The sequence below is a fragment of the Sparus aurata genome, chromosome 10 (assembly GCF_900880675.1).
Source record: "Sparus aurata chromosome 10, fSpaAur1.1, whole genome shotgun sequence".
Classification (NCBI taxonomy): Eukaryota; Metazoa; Chordata; class Actinopteri; order Spariformes; family Sparidae; genus Sparus; species Sparus aurata.
The window spans coordinates 8,703,921-8,726,758 of record NC_044196.1 but is presented as its reverse complement, the minus strand read 5'-3'; the positions used below and the strand labels follow the sequence as shown (position 1 = coordinate 8,726,758).

The 22,838-nt window shown below is 45.2% G+C and overlaps 2 protein-coding genes across 3 annotated transcripts; one reads left to right on the top strand and one right to left on the bottom strand.

The window, feature by feature from the left end:
- The first annotated feature begins 9,336 nt into the window (after window positions 1–9,336).
- LOC115589341 (GRB2-related adapter protein 2-like) lies at window positions 9,337–10,257 on the top strand. The gene is made up of 2 exons (XM_030430185.1): window positions 9,337–9,480; window positions 10,025–10,257. The coding sequence occupies exons 1-2, from the start codon at window positions 9,337–9,339 to the stop codon at window positions 10,130–10,132; spliced, it is 252 nt and encodes an 83-aa protein (XP_030286045.1). The 3' UTR covers window positions 10,133–10,257.
- A 10,429-nt stretch (window positions 10,258–20,686) lies between these two features.
- LOC115589199 (E3 ubiquitin/ISG15 ligase TRIM25-like) lies at window positions 20,687–22,375 on the bottom strand. 2 transcript variants are annotated; one of them, XM_030429963.1, is made up of 2 exons: window positions 21,341–22,375; window positions 20,687–20,782 (listed from the first exon to the last, which is right to left on the bottom strand). In XM_030429963.1, exons 1-2 carry the CDS (start codon window positions 22,364–22,366, stop codon window positions 20,780–20,782), a joined length of 1,029 nt encoding a protein of 342 aa, XP_030285823.1. In that variant the 5' UTR covers window positions 22,367–22,375; the 3' UTR covers window positions 20,687–20,779. The 2 variants fall into 2 exon arrangements, 1 of the variants encoding a protein (XP_030285823.1); XR_003985492.1 differs by lacking the exon at window positions 20,687–20,782 and adding an exon at window positions 20,914–20,932 and having other exon boundaries at window positions 21,052–22,375.
- Between the last annotated feature and the right edge of the window lie 463 nt (window positions 22,376–22,838).

Sequence of the window (22,838 nt, the reverse complement as noted above, 5' to 3'; positions counted from 1 at the left end):
CGAAGATCGAAGGTTTGATAGGATATCTGAGAGGGCAGAGGGCAAAGCATTTTGGAAATGCTTTTGGGATAGATTTGAGAACTCCAGAGGGCGACCGCACTCTGAATCGGACGCTGGCTTGAGATCTGTTTCAATAAAGATTGCTCTATCATTCCACCCAGCCTTGCCCCCGCAGAATTCTTTTATGGCCGACACCTTTGACAAAGAAAGCCCAGAAACTACACTCACACATGAAGTTAACTCGGTTCTTGTTCCTCTCCTCGATTCTGTGGCACCGGTCTCTACCAAGACAAGACCACTAAAGAAACGTACTCCCTGGTTTACTGACGAAACCCAAGATCTCAAGCAGGCCTGCAGGAAAATGGGACGAGCATGGCGTAAATCTAAATTGGACGTTTTTTATCTTGCTTGGCGTGACAGTGTACTAAACTATAAGCATGCTCTAAATACTGCTAGAACAGCATATTTCTCCGGCCTAATAAACAATAATAAACACAATCCTAGATTTCTATTCAACACCGTTACTAAACTGACTCACAAACTGACTCACAGTCGGTGAGCTGTGCACCCTTTAATGCAAATGATTACTTAGATTTCTTTTGCAATAAAATTGATGAGATCAGAACCAAAATTAACTCATCATCTCTGGCTTCCTCATCAAAGTTTATTATAAAACATCCTGCAGCTGATTCTGAGTTAGTCTCAGCTCTAGACACTTTTGAAAATATCTCCCTTGAGATACTGTCTCAAATTGTCTCATCCTCTCAACCAGTGGTGTCAAACTGATCCAGTAAAGGGCCGTGTGGCTGCAGGTTTTCATTCCAACCAAGCAAAAACACACCTGATTTGGATCAGGTGTGCTCTTGCTTGGTTGGAATGAAAACCTGCAGCCACACGGCCCTTTACTGGATCAGTTTGACACCACTGCTCTAAACCAACTACCTGCGTCCTGGACCCCTTTCAGACAAAACTGTTTAAAGAACTACGTCCAGCACTGGGACCTACAATGTTAAATATTGTTAACTCATCACTCATGACTGGTGTTGTCCCTGCTAGTTTTAAGCCTGCTGTGGTTCAGCCTCTACTTAAGAAACCACACCTCGACCCAGGATCTCTAAATAACTATCGACCAGTATCCAACCTTCCCTTCATCTCTAAAGCCTTAGAAAGAGTCGTGTCCCAACAACTTTCAGGCTACCTACTCAGTAATAATCTCCTGGAACCTTTTCAGTAGGGATAGGCGAAACTGCAAATATTGGTACTTGATCCGATACCAATATAATTACAGGGCCAGTATTGCAGATCCCAATACCGATACTTTTTTGCTGGAAAATTCCTTATCATTGAATGATTTTGTACTTTTGCCCTTAATTAGTTGATCATGATTATGATAATAATAAAACACAGGACAAAGATTTTAGCCAAATAAGAAAATAATGTTTATTAACCCAAGTTGCAAACATGAACACTGCAAAACTGGAGAACTGAGAAATATAAATATAAAATATTTTGTTTGTGAACAATATCACAATATATTACTACAAAAACAATGTAATAATATCAATATAACAATAAAGTAAATAGTGCAAATAAAGTGCAAACTACTACTGAACCTTGCAGTTTGCTCACAAATAACTCAAAGGAATTATCCCTTGAGGGGCCCTTTTGGGCCCTGTTCCCATGTTCACAATTACATGTTTTTGTTTAAAAACAATAACATGTTCACATTTTTGCTTTTTATTGTGTTTCTTCTCTGGCAAACTCACTGTCCTGCCTTAGAGAAAATCCTTTCTGCAGGTACAGAGGTTGCAATTACTCCCAGGTATTTCTTTGCAACCTTGCTGAGAGAGGGGAATGTTGATTCATTCATCTTCCACCAAAGAAGTGGGACTCCATCTCGTGGTATTGGCTCCTCTTCTGAGTACCGCCGCATTTCAATGACGGCATCAGTGCCACTTGTGCGATGCTGCTGGGATTCAAGGATTTGGGTGTCAAACTCTGCCCATATCCCACCTTGTGCTGCAGGTGGAGATGGAGAAGCCCCTGCAGGGGAGCGTGAGGTAGTTGCAGGAGTCATTGCTGAGACAGAGCTGGTGCCAGAGCTGGTGCTTGGTTCAGGACCTGATGCTGAATGGACTGAGGTCTGGCTCACTGATTGCATTTCAGTGATGACTCGTTTTTTCAAAGCTTCAACATTTGCCATGTCCCGAAAGCCAAAGTTTTTGAATCTTGTGTCCAGGTAGGTGCTGATACTAAGGCCATATAAGGCTTCAATACCTCTGAAACGGTGCTGGCACTGTGCTGACAACACTGCAGCTAGCTTGCTACCTTTGGCCTCAAAAGATGCAGTTGATCTCAGAAGTAGTGTAACCAGGCGGATCACTTTCGGAACAGATGCATGTTTTTCAGATGATACCTCCCTTGTTACTTCTTCAAATGGTCTCAAGGCATCAAGTGAGAGACTAACCATGGACCAATCTTCCTCACTCAAGCATTGTGAGCTCTTTCCAAGAAGGCAAAGTGCAGTAGTCACAGCTTCCTTTTGCTCACGTAGTCGCTCGAACATGTAGAACACAGAGTTCCACCGAGTTTCAACTGACTGTATGAGCTCGTGCTCTGGAAACTTCAGTTGTTTCTGGATTTCTTTGAGCTTCTCTGTTGCATTTGTGCTATGGTGGAAAAAAGTTACTATAGCACTGCGTCTCTGCTTCATGTCAAGAAGCTCAGGGAGGGCCTTAATGGAGTCTTTCACAACTAAATTTATAGTGTGTGCAAAACATGCATAATGTGCCCAACCCGCTTTGTGCACAGCAGCAATCATACTGGCACCATTATCTGTGATTACAGCCTGCTGGATTTTGGCAGCTATGCCCCACTGATCAGCTATTCTTTTTAATTCTGCACAAATGTTGTCAGCAGTGTGCTTTCCTGAAAAACTACTTGTTTCTAGCACAGATGCCTGTATTTGCCAGTTCTCATCAAAGACATGGCAGGAGACAGTTAAATAGGCCTCTGTGGCTCTTGATGTCCACATATCAGTGGTCAGTACAACACTGTTAGCAGCATCTAGAGATTTCTTTACTGTTGAGCAACACTCTTCATACAGTGATGGTCATTTCTCTCCCATGAAGAATTTCCTACTTGGAATCCTGTAGCGATGATCAAGTGTCTTTACTACATTCTTAAAACCCTCCTGTTCAACCACAGAGAGAGGATGTAGGTCCTTTGTGATCATTTCGGCGATGCTCCTTGTGATATCCATGGCTCTTGGTGAATCATCTCGGTGAAATTACAAAAATAATTAACATAATTACATCTATAACCTATCCGCATGTAGCCTAAATAGGAATACTAATGTTCCTTCAACAGATACACAAAAAGGTTATTATATTCTGCCAAATTCATACTTCAGGTTTCCAGTAAAACAATTAAGATTTATTTCAACTGTCTGAATATATGATAATAGTTTAATCTCTGCCAAAATTACATCTCTGACCATGAATTACACTTTGAAAAACAACAGAAATTAATGCTGGAAATAACTTTCACTTCTAGAAATTGCTACCTGGATATTGTTGAGGTTTTTGAAAGGCCTCTGTCAGTGACGTCTGTCTCTGTGCCTGGGGTCTGGTTCGGGTTTGGGGGTCCTCCTCCTCCCTCCGTTTGCTCTGCAGCTCAGCATTTACATTTGGGTGTACTGCTTTTAAGTGCTTGTACAGGTAAGTAGTGTTACCACAGGAATGATCGCTTTCCTGCATATGTCGCAGGTAGCAGTTTCTCTGTCTGAAACTGTAAAATAGCTCCACGCAGCACCTCTCTTTCTGTCCGCCATCGCGCCAGTCCGTCTCTGCTCTGGCAGGCAGTGCAGGAGGGGGAGAGCAGGGGAGGGGCTTAGTGTACCTGAGTGAGCGGAGTGAGACAGGTGGAGAGGAGCGCTGCACATGAGAGAGACGCTGCGCTCACACAAACTCTGTGAAGAAATCCAAGTGATTTTCTGAACTTATAGAAGAGAAACTACAACAAAAACATCGATCTCATCAGGCTAGTATCGATCAGATACCAATACTCACCTTGGTATCGATACTATCGATGTTTGGATCGATCCGCCCACCCCTACTTTTCAGTCAGCTTTCAGAGCTTCACTCCACAGAAACCGCCCTAACTAAAGTGGTGAATGACAGTTTACTTACTTTAGACTTTTACTCGACCTCAGTGCTTCTGTTACTGGATCTCAGTTGCATTTGTTACTATAGATCATTAGACATACTGTCAGACCGACTTGAAAGTGAACTTGGCATCTCTGGCCTGGCTAAAATCGTACCTGTCTAAAAGAACACGATGTGTTTCTTTACAATGGTACTTCATCAATTGTCACTGCTGTGAAGCATGGAGTTCCCCAGGGCTCTGTTCTGGGCCCTTTGCTCTTCTCTTTATATATTTCACCTCTCTGCTAAATAATTCAGAGTTATGAAAAACATTTCCACTGCTATTCGGACGACTATGGATCGTCACACCCTGGGCTCCGCTGGCTCCTTGCTCTCCTCTGTTTTCTCTTCATATGAATATTTCTGTAAATCTTGATTCCTCTCTCTGTCTGTTACTAATTATCTTGTGTGTTCTGCCCTCTTCCAGGTCACCATGGTGGACAGGAGGTCGTGTGGCTCGGGCTCCACTTGGTGATGCCTCGTCCTGCTCAGTCGTCTCCTGGATCCACTCATTTTACATATAAACTGTATCAGACTTTCTGTTAATGTAGCTTGTAAACTGTGATTTGTTGCTCTTTTCTGTACACGTGACATCTATTGCATGTCAGTCCGTCCTGAAAGAGGGATCCCTCCTCTGTGGCTCTTCCTGAAGTTTCTTCCATTGTGTTTTCACTCTGTTAAAGTCTTTTTTCCATCAACATGAAGGTGGTTTCCCAACCACACTGGAGGACTTCAACATCATCTGCCTCATTCAGCTTTCTGAAGACAGAAGCAACTCATGACAACAATCGAGCGTATTTAGTATAAATACTAGATTCTTTATCTAAGCTTGCAGTGACAGGAAAGGCCTCTTGATCACAGGTCTTTCAATGAGCTCAGTCACCACCAAGCCAGCCTGCGTCACGTTGTCGTGGTCCGCTCGTGGTTTGGATAAAACTGCTCGCTGGCCAATCAAACTCTGTCAAAGAGCGCTTGTCCTTTCAACGCATCCAGTTTTGTGTGTTTCATACTGTAACCACCTGAAAACAAACCAGGCACACGGGCTCGCCTCTCACTTCCACAGAGAAGAATTCATTCATCCATTCATCCTGGAAAGAGCGACACTCCGCGTCATCTTTCTTTCTCCGCCATCAGCTCCGCTGACCGTACCGCGGCCGTGACGGTCCTGATGGATTATGGGAGCAACGCTTTCAGCCGAGCAGCTCCAGAGAAGATTCTGTCTTCATAAAGGGTGTAAATAACATCTTTACAGATCAGTTTGAGACGCTTTAAAACAAGTTGTTTAAGAGAATGTTTTGTGAACTACGAAACTCCATTCAATGTTTTGTCTTTATTCTTGTTATGTTCTACATTGCAGATCAATACTGAAGACATCAATCGCTACATGATTCCACATGTGTTCCTTCACAGTCTGGATGTCTTCAGTATTGATCCGCAGTGTAGAACATGATAAGAATAAAGAAATCCATTGAATGAGAAGGTGTGTCCAAACTTTTGATGGTTGTATATAAATATATATATATATATATATATATATATATATACATATATATATATATATATGGGATATATATATATATATATATATATATATATATATATATATATATATATATATATACATATATATATTCACAATATTACTGAACTGCATGAGATTCCAGTGTGACGGTGCTAAGACTGTATGTCGCTTGTAAAACGTGTTTAGTCTTCATCAAGTTGACCAGTGAGTCAGGGACGAGTGGTGTTAAGAGGCACACTTGCAAGGCAAAGCCAAGATTTAAGACCCTTTGCTGTGGAAGAGGGGAAACGCTTCATCAACGTTGCTGCTCAACATTTGAGACAAATATGGAAGTAACATGCAGGTGGAAGACATCCTGCCGTGTGCACGCACAGTCTCCCGTCATGTTGAAGGAGAGTATGAGAAAATAAAACGTGTGGTCATGGAAGAGCTCCGTCAGTACGGAAGCCGAGAACAACCATGGATTTTTCTCCTTTTTATGCACCGTTATCTAACGACTTACTTTGTTATCTTGATAGAGAAAGACTTTTGTTTTCGTGGGATCATTTTCACGTCTGATGACGGCGCGCTGCCACTGTCTGGTCCAGGCTACATTTACGTTACCTTAGCTGAAGCAGCCGGATAGATAGATAGATAGATAGATGGATGGATGGATGGATGGATGGATGGATGGATGGATGGATGGATAGATAGATAGATAGATAGATAGATAGATAGATAGATAGATAGATAGATAGATAGATAGTCTGTCAGCCTCTCATCTGCTAACCGGTCGCCCCTCAACAAACCAAGTCAAGTAAACAAACTAACGTGAAGTGTAACTTACCGGTAGGCTACAGCTACAGCCAGTGGCTACGGAAGCCGTTCGTGGAAGCTCTTGTAGGTTAAAATCAAGACAAACACATTATTAATTAATTCGTTATCACGAGAAAACAACCTTTGTTATATCGAGATAACGACATAATTAGTTGTTATCACGAGATAACAGTGCATAAAAAGAAGAAAAATCCATGGCCGTTCTCGGCTTCCGTACCGTCCCTTCTACCTTGATATCATGCAGTAGTCTATGATCTATAGATTTCCTAACACTATATCTCTTTTTAAACTGCTTCATCTCTCAATATTCTAAACTGGTCATCTGTTACATGTAAGATATTTTGAGGGCTGATAACAATATGCGTGAGTCCTTTAATGCAGACTAGAGAGCATGCTGTAACCAGAGGAGAGGACCAGCACACACTGCATCACTGTGACAGTCCATTACGTTCTGGACTGGAAGATGGTGAACCGGATCCTGGTCACAGGTGTCAAATCCAGTGATACATCAGAAGGACTGTGGAGGGAATCCTTCAGGTATCTCTCTCACATCAGATCAGCTTTATTCACATGGTGTTTACAAGAAATATTGCCAAATTCATTCATTCATAAAAGTATGAAAATATGGACTCCAACAAAGAACATAAATGTAAATGAATACATCAGTAACCATGTGTGTGTCTCTGTCCCTCACTGCACATCATAGCAGAGGATAATAGCATAATAATAACATGTGATAAGTCAAATAAACAAAGACAAAATGAGTTACTGTCATACTGACTAAATTGCAAAGGTCACATTTCCTTGACTTAATTTCAACTGTAAATCTCCTTTTTAATGAAACATTGTTTTCCAAAAGAAAGGCCAACACAGTGTAGTTTGTAGTCAGTGTGACTCTGTTTTTCTTGTGCACTGTCTCCTCTTTGAGTTTCAGGTTACAAAAGGCGCTGGACCGGTCACTGCAGCAAGCTGTGGAGACGAGGTGGAACACCAGACTTGCAACGCTCCAATCTGTAAATGATGCTCTGAGGTCTGAGAAGCTGCGTGACATCCCGTTCACCCAAACCAACTCTGTTATCTCCACAACATCGATGGAGAACTTCTTGAGGACATCATCCACCTCCTGAAAGCTTTTGATGAGGCTGGCAGGCGCCTCTCCACTGATCAGACACCCAGCCTTCACCTCGTCCTCCCACCAAGATAACCCTGCTGAGGGGTTTCCCAAAAATCGCAGGAGTTTGGGAGGCATTCTCCCATTCATTCTAATGAGGACATTTTAATCTTTGGCTCTGCTCCTGTTTCACCATGTGTGCAGCCATTTGAAACTTTTCTCCTTTTCAGCCTTTATTCACCTCTTCAAGCTCTTTCAGCCCTCTTACTCTACAGCTTTTTAGCCTTTTTAGATATTCATCTTTCTGCCTTTTCAACTCCTTTAAACATTCAACTTCATGCTCAGCTAGAGAAACTGTTCAGCTATCAATATGTTGAACTTTGTTAGCCCATTAAACCTTTTGCTTTTAAGCCTTTCTGCCTTACCAGCTATTGGAAAATTCTGCTTTTTCTGCAAATTCCAAACCATTCAACCTATAGTTTTATGCATTTTTGGCAGTATGTTCAGCAGATTTCACTACAGCCTTCAGCATTTACACTGTATTTTCGCAGGAAATGCAATTTTTCTATCTATGAGGGGTTTGTCCATCCAGGATGGAGACAGTGCGACTGTGAAAGAGGTCATATAATACATTGCTGATGTCATTGTTTAGTTGGTGGTCACTCAAGTATCTAACAGGAGCTCGGCCCGATCCAATAACAGTGATTAAGACAAGAAAAGAACTGTGAGTGTGATGTTGTCCAAGAGGAACAATGTACACGTTAATCATGATATACATGTAAAACTGCTCCATGCCTGAAATCAAGCACGGTGCCTGTCTGCCTGAGAACTTCTGTGCCCCGTAATAATGATGTTGCATACATCATTATCATGACATCACTGCACGTATCATCATGTGATGTCACTCCTCCTCCCCTGGCTGAAAGGGAGGTTAGCCCAGGCGGTGGAGTTGAAGTTAAAAACCCACCTGCACCATCAGGTGGCCACAGCTCTCTCTCCTCACCTGAGGAGCTTCTTGAGGAAAACTGTCGATGGTCAGGAGTACGAGGAGGTCGTCAACACCTTGGCAGCACTCACAGAAACAGCAGGGACAGAGCAGAGAGGGAGAGTCCATGTGGGGAAAGAGGGTGAATAACACTCGCATCAACAGAGCACACACACACACACACACACACACAATATAAATACAGTTTCTTTTGGACGCTCATCGAGTGATGATGTCATGAATCAAAGCTCAGTGCTGTAGGTTGTTGGGCAGCGACGAGCTTTGAGACAAACATCTGTGGCAGAAACAGAAACTATCATCTGCTGTTTGTTTCTTTACTCTGATGTTGCTGCTCAGTTTTACAACTTTTTGATTGATTTATTTCTGATTTGAAGACAGAGAACATGATCCAAATGATAACATGTTACCGTGACAACACTTATTTCCAACATGGTCCTCGGTGTCAACACACAAGACACAAAGACACAGAAACAACAACACTGACATGCTGTCAGACAAAATCCAAAGAAAAAACTAATGACTAAAAGTTATGAGAAAATAAAATACATATCCAGTAAAAACATAAACAGGGCGAGCAGAGACACGACTCATCATACACTCGTCAGCTGATTTCTAAAAGACCGTCGACAGTTTAAAAGTTTGGTGACAAACTAAACTGGACTAACCGTCTCCATCAATGAGTTTGTTTGTGTGTGATCACTCTAACCACCACTTCCTCTTCCTGCTTCCAGCTCAGCCAATCACAGGACAGCAGTCAGCGGCGAGAGCCGTGGCCAAGTTCGACTTCACAGCCGAGGGCGAGGACGAGCTCACGTTGAAGGTGTGTGTGTCACCAGAGTCCATGTTTTCTGTCCTGTAGCAACATGTTCACACACATCTGTCACGATTCTGAGCGATATATCGATATTTTATCCTCAACGTGATGCGAGTCGAGTTCCCGACTTAGATTGTGGATGTTTCATACGGTGATTTGACAAAAGAGTTTCTTATTTCCTGGTTTAAAGTCCAGTTTCAGTAAAGTAAAGTCATTTCTGGACTCACCAGATTGTTCTACTTCCCACAGTATTGTAACAACATCGATATCAAAGTATTCAATCAATGATGTTGTGATATTTGGTTTTGTCAGCCAGTTTCTGTACAACAGTGCTTCTGAGGAGGTTTTAAAACATGAAGGTACAGATCATGTCACCGAGCAGCCTGAAGATATTGTGCTGTATCATCGTCACTCAGTCAGATTCTGACGGATGTTTATGTTCAATCAATTTAAAGCAATAAGCTCAATAAATGTTTTCAAATCTGCACTTTAACTTTGTTTCCCACCAAAATAAAAGCAGTGAATGTTTCTGTCTGCCGTCGTCCTGCAGGTCGGTGACGTCTTAACGCAGGTGGAGTCTGTGGACCAGCAGTGGATTATGGGAGTTGTAGGCGAGAAGCGTGGGATCGTGCCGAAAAACTACATTTCCCTTCTCTGAGCAGTCAGCCAACAGGAAGTAGACTCTGTGAACAGGTCGGTGAACACCTGTCACACCTGCCAACACCTGCTCCAGCGTTTTCCCCCAAAACTTTCCAGGTGTTTGTTTTAATGTGCATACACATTTTCACATTTTAAGACCTATAGTGTGATAAACCTTTCAGTTCAAAGGTTTAACCATATATTATGAGTCTGACCTTCGGCCTGTGCTGCAAAGGAGGCTGACTTCCTCACTAAACGGAGCGACAACGGGCTGATTTCAGCCAAGAGGAGCAGGTTGTTTTAATGGAGAGAGTATGAGCGATACAAAAAAGCCTGATCACAGCCTGAAGCAACAGTGTTGCTGCAAATATGACAAGAGAAGGCTGATTTTAATTTCTGACAGCTCTACATTGAGCTGCTTTTAAATATGAAGCTTTAGAGCAACAACAACTGTTGTTTTAAACTGTGTTTTATATTGTTTTAATATATTTCACTGATCGCAATTATAAAATGCCAGTGTGTGTTTTATTGAAAGCGAGGCTGGTGTGCGCATGAAAATAGGTTACAGTGGGTTTTTTAGGTGCTGTAGCTACAAGCAAATCTCATGTTGTCTCTGTACAAAGACCTTTTTAAATGTGAGAAAACAGAGTAGACTACTCAAGATTTGCTTTTGGGCAACACATAACAGGCGAAACAATTAATTTATTCATGGCCACATTAAGTTAAATGATCTGTCCTGCTGCGAGCGCACAACTTCTTTCAGTGGTGACTGACTGTATATAAAAGTAAATCGGCTATAGCCTAATAAATGACCTCCTGACTCGAGTCGGATCATTAGCTGAGCAGCGTATCCCCTCAGCTGAACATCTGTAGGCGGAGACCTCAGAGAGAAAGTAAACAGCAGCGGGTCAGCGCGATCTCTCCCTCCGTACAAATGCTCCGTTCTGATCCAGCTCCACTGGACTTTCAAAGTAAAGGTGACGCCAGCTGTAAATGAGTTAAATAGTGAAACAGCGGCGCTTTTATAGCCGATTTTATGATTAAACTCTGAACAGAACCTGGTCGGGACCAGGTTATGAGCTAAGCACAAGTTACCATGGTGATCTAGCTGGGTTAAAAGAGAGCCACCTTTGTAATACAGGGAAGCCTGGCTTCTGTCTGTATGAAGTGTTTTTTGTATTTCCAGCCCAGGAACATCTTGTGCGCCGCTGACACTGTTGGTACTGAGTCTGACTGCCGCCGTACGGTTTGTCGGTTGAGTCGAATGGCACATGACCAGACAGAGCCAATCACAAGCGTCAGTTTTGGCAGAAGGATGTTGATATGAAAATAACTAAAAACAAACATGAATCCAGGGGGGCGAAAAACTATTTGATGAATCCAAGCTTTTGCGGGGATTTTTCAAATGTAACTTAAGTTGTAATCATTGAAATTTCCAAAAGCAACTGTAATTTAATTACACATTTTCTCACAGTAATGTAACGGATTACAATTACGTACATTTTGTAATTAAATTACGTAACGTCGTTACATGTAATTCGTTACTCCCCAACACTGCATACAGCAGCCAGCTCAGTTCTGATTGGCTGCTGAACTGGAGGAACGTGAACTCTGAGGTGTGATTGGACGCCTGATGGAGTCAAACTGATGTCACGCAGGTGATTTTTGTCGTCCTGTCGGGTTTTCATTCCTTCCTGTTTCCCGTCTGGACTGGATTTGACTTTTTCTTTTCCCTCCTGAAGCTCAGTCTCAGCTCTGGACTTGTGTAAACGCTGCAGATCGATCCTGATGATAGAAATGTTGGACGGACGTGTCTCAGAACTGTTTTTTCAGCGTCAGCTGTCAGTGTTTGACCTGGAAAGCCTGAACTCAGCAGGTTTAGAGAGGACGACTGAGTGAAAACTCACATTTGTCTTGAACACATTGTACCGTGAAGAGCATTATTCTCCTCCTGAGCCCGAGGAGATCAGAAAACCTGAGTAAAAACTGAATCATGTGGAGCTTTAAGCTGACCGGCTGCTTGGCAGAGGATTGTAACAGCGATAGTGAAAGAGACACAGAACAGGCAGGATGTTGGTTTTTCTCTGAAGCCTGACAGGAAACATCTGTGGTTGGTTGTTGTGAAGCTCGGCACAGTGTTTGAATCTGTCAGGTTCTGGGGTAAACGGGGGATACTCAGGGGAAAGAGGTTAGACCCTAACGCAGTAAAACAGGGGACACGAGGCGAGATCAGTGAAGAACAAAAGGCGAGCTTTATTTTAAAGCTGAATGCAAAACCAAAACAGACAAAACAGGGACGAAAGAACAAAGTAGCAACTGAACAGCGAAACAACAAAGTGCAAAGGAAAAAGGCAAAGTACAAACCAAAACCAAAGTTCAAATCAAAATGCCAAATGCAAAACTCGAAATCCCAAAACACATACCAGAAGGAATGGGGAGCCGACAGAGACAGGAGCAGGCATGAGCAGGGGCACGAACCAAACGCAAGACAAACAATGACCAGACAGGGAGTGAAGGGAAACACACAGACTAAGTACACCGACACTGATTACCAGACGAGGAACAGGTGAGGAGAGAGAGGAGGGAGGAAGCCAGGTGGGTTAACGAAGGGAAGGAGCACAGAGGAGCAGACCAGGAGGGAACAAGGCAGACAGACAGAGGGAGACAGAGGGCAGACCACAGGAAAAACTTAAAGGGACAAGGCATGAAAAATCCAAACACAAAAAACATAAGGCAAAACCTGGAATCATGAGAGAAACGCTTTATATTGAAGTTTAATTGGCGAAGTTTCAGGAGCAGCACCACACCTCAACAGCGCCAACTTCCGCATTTCCATAAATAACCACCTGACCCTCTCCTCTGCTTCGCTCTCGTATTCGTTCACTCTCGTATCCAGCAGAAACGAGAGTACGCGACTTCTCCTCGAGCACAGCAAACTTTTGCATGAGCAAACAGCAGCCTTCAACTTACCTCAACATGGATTTCGTTTCTCTATCCCCGTCCGATGACGATCTTTTCCATAGAGATCAGGACCATAATTCACCAGAAGCCGACATTACCTCCGTACCCGAGACTCCGACTTCAGTTGCTCAAACGATGTCCAGGACGCGAGCGACTTCAAAGACAACCAATTCAGTCTCATCCATGGTCCGTATTCCGCCTGGTTCATCTCTGCTCAATCTTCAAGGCTACCATAGCTCGCCCGACGAATCCTTCATGTCTCCCAGCCCACCTCCTTCAGCAGCTAAGAGAGGACGAGGAAATTCACGGACAGAACGTCACTGTCGCTGGAATTCGCCGACCCCTTCGCCTCCGAAGATCACTCCAGCCTCCCACCGTCGTCCCGACTACACTGGCCGACCAACTCGCCGGTCGCAGCGTCACCATGCTCCAGTGAGATCCCCAGACCAGCCTTTATCTTCAAATATCTCCGACTGGAAAGTAGCCACACTCCAAAAGGCTTTAAAGGATAAAGGGATTAAGTTTCACCGAATGGACAACAAAGCTAAACTCTTCTCCACACTCATGGCCGCTCGTTCCGGCAACATCAGACCACTTCCGGGTGACGTCATCACGCACACCCCTACAGGCATGTGACGTCGGCGATTCCGTTAAAGGGACAGTACAATCATACAACACAGCCCAAAGAGAGCAGCAGCAAAAGCAGAGACAGAGATCTTCTGCCAGATCCACCACTTCTCGTCATCATTACACTCCAGAGGGAACTCCCAGTTGGATTCCAAGACCCTCCAACTTCCATCAGGATTACCATCACCAGCCACAGCAACCTTCAACCTCAAGGGCAAACGCCACAGCCACCATCCAGCTCCAGCCATCACCGCAGCTAACCTGTGCAGGGGCGCCTGGCACAGGGATGTCGGCGCCCCCCGCTGCTTTTTACCAACAACAGCAACCCGTCGCAGCCGGGGCCCCTGGCACAGGGATGCCGGTGCCCCCTGCTGCCTACTGCCAGCAAACACAGCAGCTTTTTTCAGCAGGGGCTCCTGGCACCGGGATGCCAGCGCCCCAGCCGCCGTGTTCCAGCAACCACAGCAGCTCGTTCCAGCAGGGGCTCCTGGCACCGGGATGATGGCGCCCCCCGCTGCTTTTTACCAACAACAGCAGCCCGCCGCAGCAGGGGCTCTTGGCATAGGGATGCCGGTGCCCCCTGCTGCCTACTGCCAGCAAACACAGCAGCCTGTTTCAGCGGGGGCTCCTGGCACCGAGATGCCAGCGCCCCCCGCTGTCTTGTTCCAGCAACCACAGCAGCTCGTTTCAGCCGGGGCTCCTGGCACCGGGATGCCAGCGCCCCCCGCTGTCTTGTTCCAGCAACCACAGCAGCTCGTTTCAGCCGGGGCTCCTGGCACCGGGATGCCAGCGCCCTGCGCCGGGATACAGGGATCTAACATTTCCCAGCTTCAGCAGTTCCAGCAGCCCTGGTCAGCTGGGGTCATCGGCACCGGGATGCCAGCATCCGGGTTTCCCCCCCAGCAAGCAACCTCTAACTTCACTCTGTCCACAGCCAATCTTTCCGCTCACCACCCCAACATGTTCATTTCCCGTCCTTCCCCAGTTCCCACCAGTCTACGTAGGCAGATTATCGACGGTAATTACATCGACCTCGCACTCTTAATTCTGCCTTCCCTACATCAACCACCTGCAGACAGATTCATTGAAGGACACGAAGGGTGCCCCCACTATAAAGTTAGGGCACCCACACGTTCCAGAGAGCTTACTCCTACAGAGTTCGCTTACGCCTTCTCACTTTACAGAGACGTCCTCTGTTCCAAACATGCGCCGCAATGAACTAGACGATTACCTATCAATTATTCTTAATCTGGCCCTCCGCTTTGGCGGCAATGGTTTTTATCAATACCACAAACACTTCGCCTCCGAAGCCGCAGCCCGCCTCTCACAGTTTAACGAGGCCACCTACTGGGGCACACTCGACAACGAGGTTTACTGCCGCATCTTCGCTGCCCGTGCAGCCCTCACATGCTCCCTTTGTGGCGCCCCATCTCACCCAGCCTCTTCCTGCTCCATCCCCACCCACACTGAGCCGTACCAAAGCCGAACAAGAGTTTCAGCATTCTCTCGCTTGTCGTCGGCAGCTCCGCCAGCACCCTTCCCCCCTAAACACGCGGCATCTGCACCTTCTGTCAATTTTCCCATTACCAAAGGCATAGATAAAAAAGGCAGACCCATCTTGCACCAAGGAGGTCGTTCCATCTGCAACAACTTCAACAGCACCAGATGCACTATGTCCCAGTGCCGCTTCCTCCACGTCTGCTCCTTCTGTGGCGGGGGCCACGCCCGCCCAGCATGCCCGCACAACCCTACCGAGCTGAAGCCAGGTGAGCATTTATCAACACCCATCAACATTGCAGCTTTAGCAGAGGCACTTCGTAACCACCCTGACCCAGCTTTCGTTCAGTTCCTCATTAAAGGATTTGAAGAAGGTTTCCACCCCGGACTTTCCACACAACCATCCATCTCTTTCGGGATAAAAAATCTTCAGTCAGCTATAACCGAGCCAGAATCAGTCGACCGCCTGCTCGCTAAGGAAGTTAAGGAAGGCTTCATGATTGGACCGTTCGTCCATCCTCCATTTCCTAGCTTCCACATCAGCCCCCTCGGTATCGCAACCAGAAAACTGGCAAGAAACTCATCATCATCGATCTTTCAGCACCCCACGGCAGTACCATTCCCAGTATCAATAGCTTGATCCCGAGTGAAGACTTTTCCCTTCACTACGCCACCATCAACCATGCCATTGCCCTGATCAAACTCGCTGGTAAAGGGTCGTGGCTCTCTAAAACCGACATCACCAGCGCCTTCAAAGTCCTCCCCATCCACCCCGACTTCTGGCGTTTCTTCGGTGTCCGCTGGCGCGGTGCATATTACTTTGCTGTCAGGCTCACCTTCGGCTGCAAAAGCAGCCCCAAACTCTTCGACACCCTGTCTGAAGCCCTTTGTTGGATCCTGTCCAACAACCACGGGATACCATACTTCGTCCATCTCTTGGACGATTTTCTCATCATTTCCCCACCGTCGTCACCACCCGCTTCTGGCCTGGTCACTTTGACTTCAGTCTTCTCTGACCTCGGAGTTCCATTGTCCGCAGAGAAAACCGAGGGCCCCTCCACATCCCTCGAGTTTCTCGGTATCAACCTCGATAAAAACAAGTTCCGTCTGTGGCTCAACCTTCTCACTAACTGGAACGGAATCACTTTCTTCTACGACGACCAACTGACTCACCCACAAGACATCCTGTACACCGACGCCACCCCCTCAGTTGGTTTCGGGGGTTTCTACAACGGAAGATGGTTCGCAGCAGTATGGCCCCCAGAGCTCGCAAACGAATGCCAGGTTGCTTCCTCTGCGCTCTTCGAGATCTACCCCATACTAGCCGCCGCCATCTTGTGGGGACATGAATGGTCCCGCAAGTCCATTCTCATATACTCCGACAACCTCGCAGTTGTAGACATTATTAACAAAGGACGCTCCAACTCCCCTTCCATCATGCCATTCACACGGCGCCTCATCTGGCACTCCGTTACGCACCAATATGTTCACCGTGCAGCTCACCTTCGAGGTCACGCTAACACCATCGCTGACTCTCTTTCCCGTTTCTCGCTTCAGAAGTTCAGAAACTTGGCACCTCACGCCGATACCTTCCCAACTCCAGTTCCTCCATATTCAGCATTGACATTCAACTTGTAAATCCAGCGCTCATACCCCTGATAAGCGAATCCCAGAGCTCCATAATCAACAGCCTTTCACCCTCAACCCTCTCTTCATATTGGACAGCTTGGAAAAGCTTCCACCACTTCCACGACCAATACAACATAACCTTTCCATCGTTCGATCTTATCACCTTGACTTCTTACATCACTTACGCACATTCCACCATGGCCATCAAAACACATACCATCAAAGCGTACCTTAGTGGTATCAGCTTCTTCTCCAAGATAATAACCGGCAGTTCGAGCCTAGCCCCCAGCCATCCCCAGATAACTTCCCTCCTCAAAGGACTCCTGCGCCACGAGCCAGCAAAAAACCCTCGTCGTCTTCCTCTTACCGCCGACTTGCTGTCCACCTGCCTCCACACAATCCATTCCGGGTATGGCACCCCTCAAATCGCTCAAACCCTGGAAGCCATGTTCTTACTAGCCTTTTTTGGGTTCCTCAGATGCTCCAAATTCACCTCCTCAACCATTCACTTCAACTCAAGCCGCCATGCCTGCATTTCTGACTTGTCTCGCTTTTCAGACGACACTATGGTGTTCCACTTAAAGCGAACAAAAATCAATCAATTTGGTCCGCCTACACCTGTCTTCTTCTTCAAGGTCCAGTCACCACGGAATCCCTTTGAAACCCTCGCAAACTTCTTGCAATTCCGTAAATCTCAGAGCACAACGATGACAGATCCTCTCTTCATCTCCGAATCCGGCCAAGTTGCTACTCGTTTCTGGTTCCACCATCACTTTCGCCACGTGCTCTCATCGTCTGGCATTTTGCCCGACAACTACTCCGGGCACTCCTTTAGAATCGGAGCTGCCACTTCAGCTTCCCGCAATGGCATTCCAGAACATTTCATACGTCTCATGGGCCGCTGGTCCTCTCAAACGTACCACCGCTACATCCATTCAGATCTCAAAGATCTCAGATCCGCTCAATCTCTTCTTAAGTAATAGGAGATTTTTGGGGGTCCGTTGCTGCCCGGGAGCGGCGGCGGATTCTCTGCAAGAAATCCCCACAACGCACTCGAGAACACTAAAGAACCAAGATCTTCGTCACTTTGTTTTTCAATGTCACGAATAAATCTTTAAAACGCATCTTGTTGACGGTGTGGTCCTTGCTAGTTAATTGGCGAAGTTTCAGGAGCAGGACCACACCTCAACAGCGCCAACTTCCGCATTTCCATAAATAACCACCTGACCCTCTCCTCTGCTTCGCTCTCGTATTCTGCGCCCTTCCCCCCCACCCTATTCTCTCTCTCTGTTTCTTCTCTTCTCCTCTCCTTCGTAGATCCATGAGGGGGTCCGTCACTGCCTGGGAGCGGCGGCGGATTCTCTGCAAGAAATCCCCACAACGCACTCGAGAACACTAAAGAACCAAGATCTTCGTCACTTTGTTTTTCTATGTCACCAATAAATCCTTAAAACGCATCTTGTTGACGGTGTGGTCCTTGCTAGTAAAACTCGTAGAACAAGTAGTAAAATCAGCGTAGTTAAAGTGAACTGTCAGAGTGTTTCTGTGTTTTATGACACTGTAGGTACCTTAAACTATTTATGAAAGCCAATGTATGTGTCGCACATGTTTCTCTGATAAATTCTGACAAGAAACATGTTGACAAACTGTTTCACATCCCCGATATTTGAAGCTTAAAGCGGATCATTTCACAAACAGAACACTAACTGATGATACGACGCTGCAGAACGTTCTCCAGCAGACACGTTGTTAAAGGAACGGTTCACCTCAACAGAATGTAAGTTCAGTCGTTATCTACTCACCTACCTGCCGAGGTGAAGTCTCAGAGTCCACTAAACATCTCTGAGCTTCACAGCGTTCTCCTGAAAACAACATGAAATGTCTCCGTGCAGCTCGTCTGCTGAGATCCACGTCTCCAGAAGCCCCGAGATCACAAACTGACTAAAGAAGATTTTGTTTTCACCTTTTCTGAAGCTGAATCTCGACTGTAGCTGCTGAACTAAAAGCGTTGAACCCGTCTGAAGTGAGTTCACGAGCTGGACGGGACGTCAGTTTGGTTCTTCTGGAGACGTGAATCTCAGCAGACGAGCTGCACGGAGACATTTCATGTTTTTATCTTCACGCTGCAGCTCTGTTTCACTGTGAAGCTCCAGAAATGTTCTGTGGACGACGAGACTTCACCGGACTTTCTGTCATCAGGAGGAGGAGATGGAGACTGGATCTTAAATGTAGGTGAACTGTTCCTTTAATACTTGTGTGGCAGTAATGGGCCTGTTGTCGTCGTCGTCCTGTGAGCAGCTGGGATCTGATTTGTCCTGTTTGCAGCTCACTGACAAACACTTTGCATCTCCTGTGAGCGACTGCATCACGATGGACTCTTGTTCCTCCAGTCAGATGCTTTTAATGTGAAGCTGCTGCACACGGACACGTTTGGTTTCCTTCAGCAGGAACAGGACGTTTACTTTCTCCAGGCTCATAATACTGCAGATACATAAATACTGCAGCACTTTCCTCAGTGGCCGCAGGCTCGTCACTTTAAATGTTGATTTGTGAAAACTTTGTGTGTCCGTGGTGTAAAGAACACGTGATTCATATGTAACAGGTTCAAACAGCCGGCAGCAAACAAACACAAGTCAGCGTGTAGATACGAGTCACGCAGCTCAGTCGTGCTCCACACACTCGTTCCTGGACTGTCGACGTGTTTGTGATGAAAACTTAAAGGTCCTTAAAGAAATCCTCATGCAGCCTGTTCATAGTGGAGGACAGTGTGACCTTCATGTCAAATGAACACACCACTCATACAGAAACTGCTCTGACGGAGGTTTGCAGACGTTACAAGCTGCTTTTTCATGAAGTGCTTTGTGACATGTTTAATGTTGAACCAAACATTCCAACTTTCAATATAAATAAAACTTTGACACATTTAAGTCGTTTGTTTTTATTTTTATTTAATCTAAGGAAATTCCCTTTCTTTTAACTTTTATTTTATTTTATTTAATTGTCTTTCTTAAAATTTTTTGTTTTAATTTTAGATTTTTAGAAATGTTTTATTCCATCAATTTTCCTCCTTTAATTTTATTTATTATTTATTATTTTTTCAATTCCTTTTATCTTTTATTTATTTAGTTTTTTTTATTTAATTGTATTTCTTTTCATTCTTTTTTAATTCTTTGGTTCTTTCAATTTTTACTTTAATTTTAATTTTATCTCTTTGTTGTATTTATTTTTTTCTTTTCTTTTTTTAATTCATTTATATTATTGTTCTTTTTTTTCTTTTTTCTAAATTTCTTCACTTTTAATTTTAGATTTTAGTTATTTCTTTTCTTTTCTTTTTTCTTTGTTCTTTTATATTTTTGTTCTTTTCTTTATTTTTATTTTTGTTTCTTTGTTCTTTTATATATATATATTTTTGTTTATTTCATTTTCCGTCATGGTTAATTTATTCAGAGTTTTGGTCTGCTGCTCATCAGTAGTCGATGGTTTGACGTCTTCCTTCACATAATAATGTGTCGGCGCTCGATGAGAAGAATGAAAGTTTGAGCAGAGCAGAAACAAACACACAGTCTGATTCCAGCATCGCGTCACACATTTATTAGATTGTACAAATTGATCACAGTTACACACTGATACACGACGTCACGTCAATAAAACTGGACCCAGATCAGATTCCATCCAGAGGAAAACACAACACTCTATAATATCTGAGGCATCCAGCTGAACGCCTGTCAGCTGAACTCACTGCTGCTTCAATAAGGACGTGGCAGCTCAGCAGCTCATCACCATCACACATATATACACATTCTGCATCTGATACAACACACACAAGAGGTCCAATCAGCAGAACCATCCGGGCTCACTTCAGTTCTCCCTGTAAAGAGAGAGAAGCTACAACACATTTCTCTGATGTTAAACTCTCCTCTGCCTCTTTAATCACTGCTGCACTTTACACACTTCAACAGTGTTTCCATTAGGAAGATAAAGATAAAGTCCAGCATGGAGCGGCTCAGTGAATGTGGTCTGGACTCTGTGGAGGAGTCTCATGGTGTCGGATGAGACGCTGTAGAAGGACAGAATACCTGCACTGTGATCCAGGAACACTCCTATTCTGGAGGAGACAGGGACGGAGATGGAAGTATACTGATTGTCATACCAGAAGGTATAACTACTGGAACAATATAATGACCAAGACTTCTTAGTGTTTGTAAACGAAAGTGATCTACTTACACTCTTGTAAGCGACTGCTACATCAACAATCTCGCTCTTCTTCTTCTCCACCTCCCAGTAACAACGTCCAGTCAGTCCTTCTTTACTCAACACCTGCTGATTGTAAGTGAATCTGTCTGGATGATCAGGATACGGTGGATTTTTATCATTATATGTTACTTTTCTGTTCTCCTCTGATAAAACCAGATATGTGTGCTGTGTTTGGATCCAGTGTGATCTGACGTGAATATTGTAAGAACTCAGCTCTTAAAGGTAATTTCTCTGTAAGAATCAGCTGCATTAGATCTCTGGCTGCTGTCACAGCTGCTGTCACGTCCTTAAAGGCCTGCAGGCGGTCGATGTTTGGTCTGGGTGAGATTGTAGACTCAGTCAGTGTTGACAGTGAGGGGTAGCTGTGAAGAAACTGGGTGTGGTCCTCTGTGAGCGAGAACTTCTCCAGCTCAGCGTCTTTCTTCTTCAGCTCAGTGATCTCCTGGTTCAGCTTCTCCTGACGCTCTTTGGCCAAACTAACATCCAGTTCCTGCTGGGATCTGATCCGCTGCTTCACATCAGAGCGTCTGGTCTCCACCAGACGGATCAGCTGGGTGAAGATCTTCTCACTGTGCTCCACTGCTTCATCAGCAGAGCGATTGGTCGTCTCCACCTCCTGCTGAAGCTCCTTCACGTCTTTCTCTCTGTCCTGGATTCTCTGCTGGACGTTCTGCCGACTTTGAGCGAGCTGCTTCTGCTTCTCTGCCCTCTCTGTGGCAGCTGACACTGTGTCGTGGCCTTTATGGTCGTCCATTGAGCAGACGAGGCAGATACACTTCTGATCAGTGCGGCAGAAAATCTTCATCACCTCATCGTGACGGGAGCAGATGTTCTCCTGGAGCTTCTTGGACGGCTCCACCAGCTTGTGTTTCTTTAAAGCGGCTGATTCAAAGTGATGCTGCAGGTGTTGCTCACAGTAAGAGGCCACACACTGCAGACAGGACTTGGCAGCTCTCAGCTTCCTCCCAGTGCAGTCATCACAGGCCACATCTTCAGCTCCAGCATAGCAGAGATCAGCAGGAGCAGCTTGGAGTCCAGTCTTCTTCAGCTCCTCCACTAACTCTGCCAACATGGTGTTTTTCAGCAGCTCAGGCCTCGGTGTGAAGCTCCTCCTGCACTGAGGGCAGCTGTGGGTTTTCTCCTGATCCTCTTCACCCCACGTGTCTTTTATACACTCCATGCAGTAGTTGTGTCCACAGGGAATAGTCACCGGATCCTTCAGTAGATCCAGACAGATCGAACAGCTGAATTTCAGATCATCCGCTCGGTTTATTTGCTGCGCCATCTCACCTCCGAACAAAAGAGAGCGTCTGAAGAGTTTCACTTCCTCTCAGCCAGTAAAAGCATCGAGCAGAAAACAAACCCTCCCTCAGTGTTTCACAGTTGCATGCTGGTCTGCGGTAAAGAGGCAGGCCTCTGGCACGTCACAGCATGTCGGTCACACCCGTCTCTACTCTTCGGTTAAAACGAAACTTAACTATGTCAGACAGAAACAGCTGCATACCAAACATGCAGTGAGGCATTACCGAACGAACACAGATGAATTCGTCCTAAACAGACACAACAGTGGAAACACCAGCCTCCACAGAGTCGCACCATCAATGTGCTGAGCATGGAGACAAAAACAAATGAAGGCTTCACATCTGTTTTTTTACTGTGATATATCTACACAGTTTTGGAGTGATGTTGAATCTCGTTTTTTTGATGCTGCTCTCTGTCCATTCTCTGACCCTTTAACATGTTATTTGCTGTTAACC

Bases quoted from the DNA above. Each gene is read 5' to 3' on its own strand.
- LOC115589341 (XM_030430185.1), top strand. From the start codon at position 9,337: ATGAGTTTGTTTGTGTGTGATCACTCTAACCACCACTTCCTCTTCCTG. The intron at 9,481-10,024 runs GTGTGTGTGTCA...GTCGTCCTGCAG, and splicing joins AGGACGAGCTCACGTTGAAG to GTCGGTGACGTCTTAACGCA.
- LOC115589199 (XM_030429963.1), bottom strand. From the start codon at position 22,366: ATGGCGCAGCAAATAAACCGAGCGGATGATCTGAAATTCAGCTGTTCG.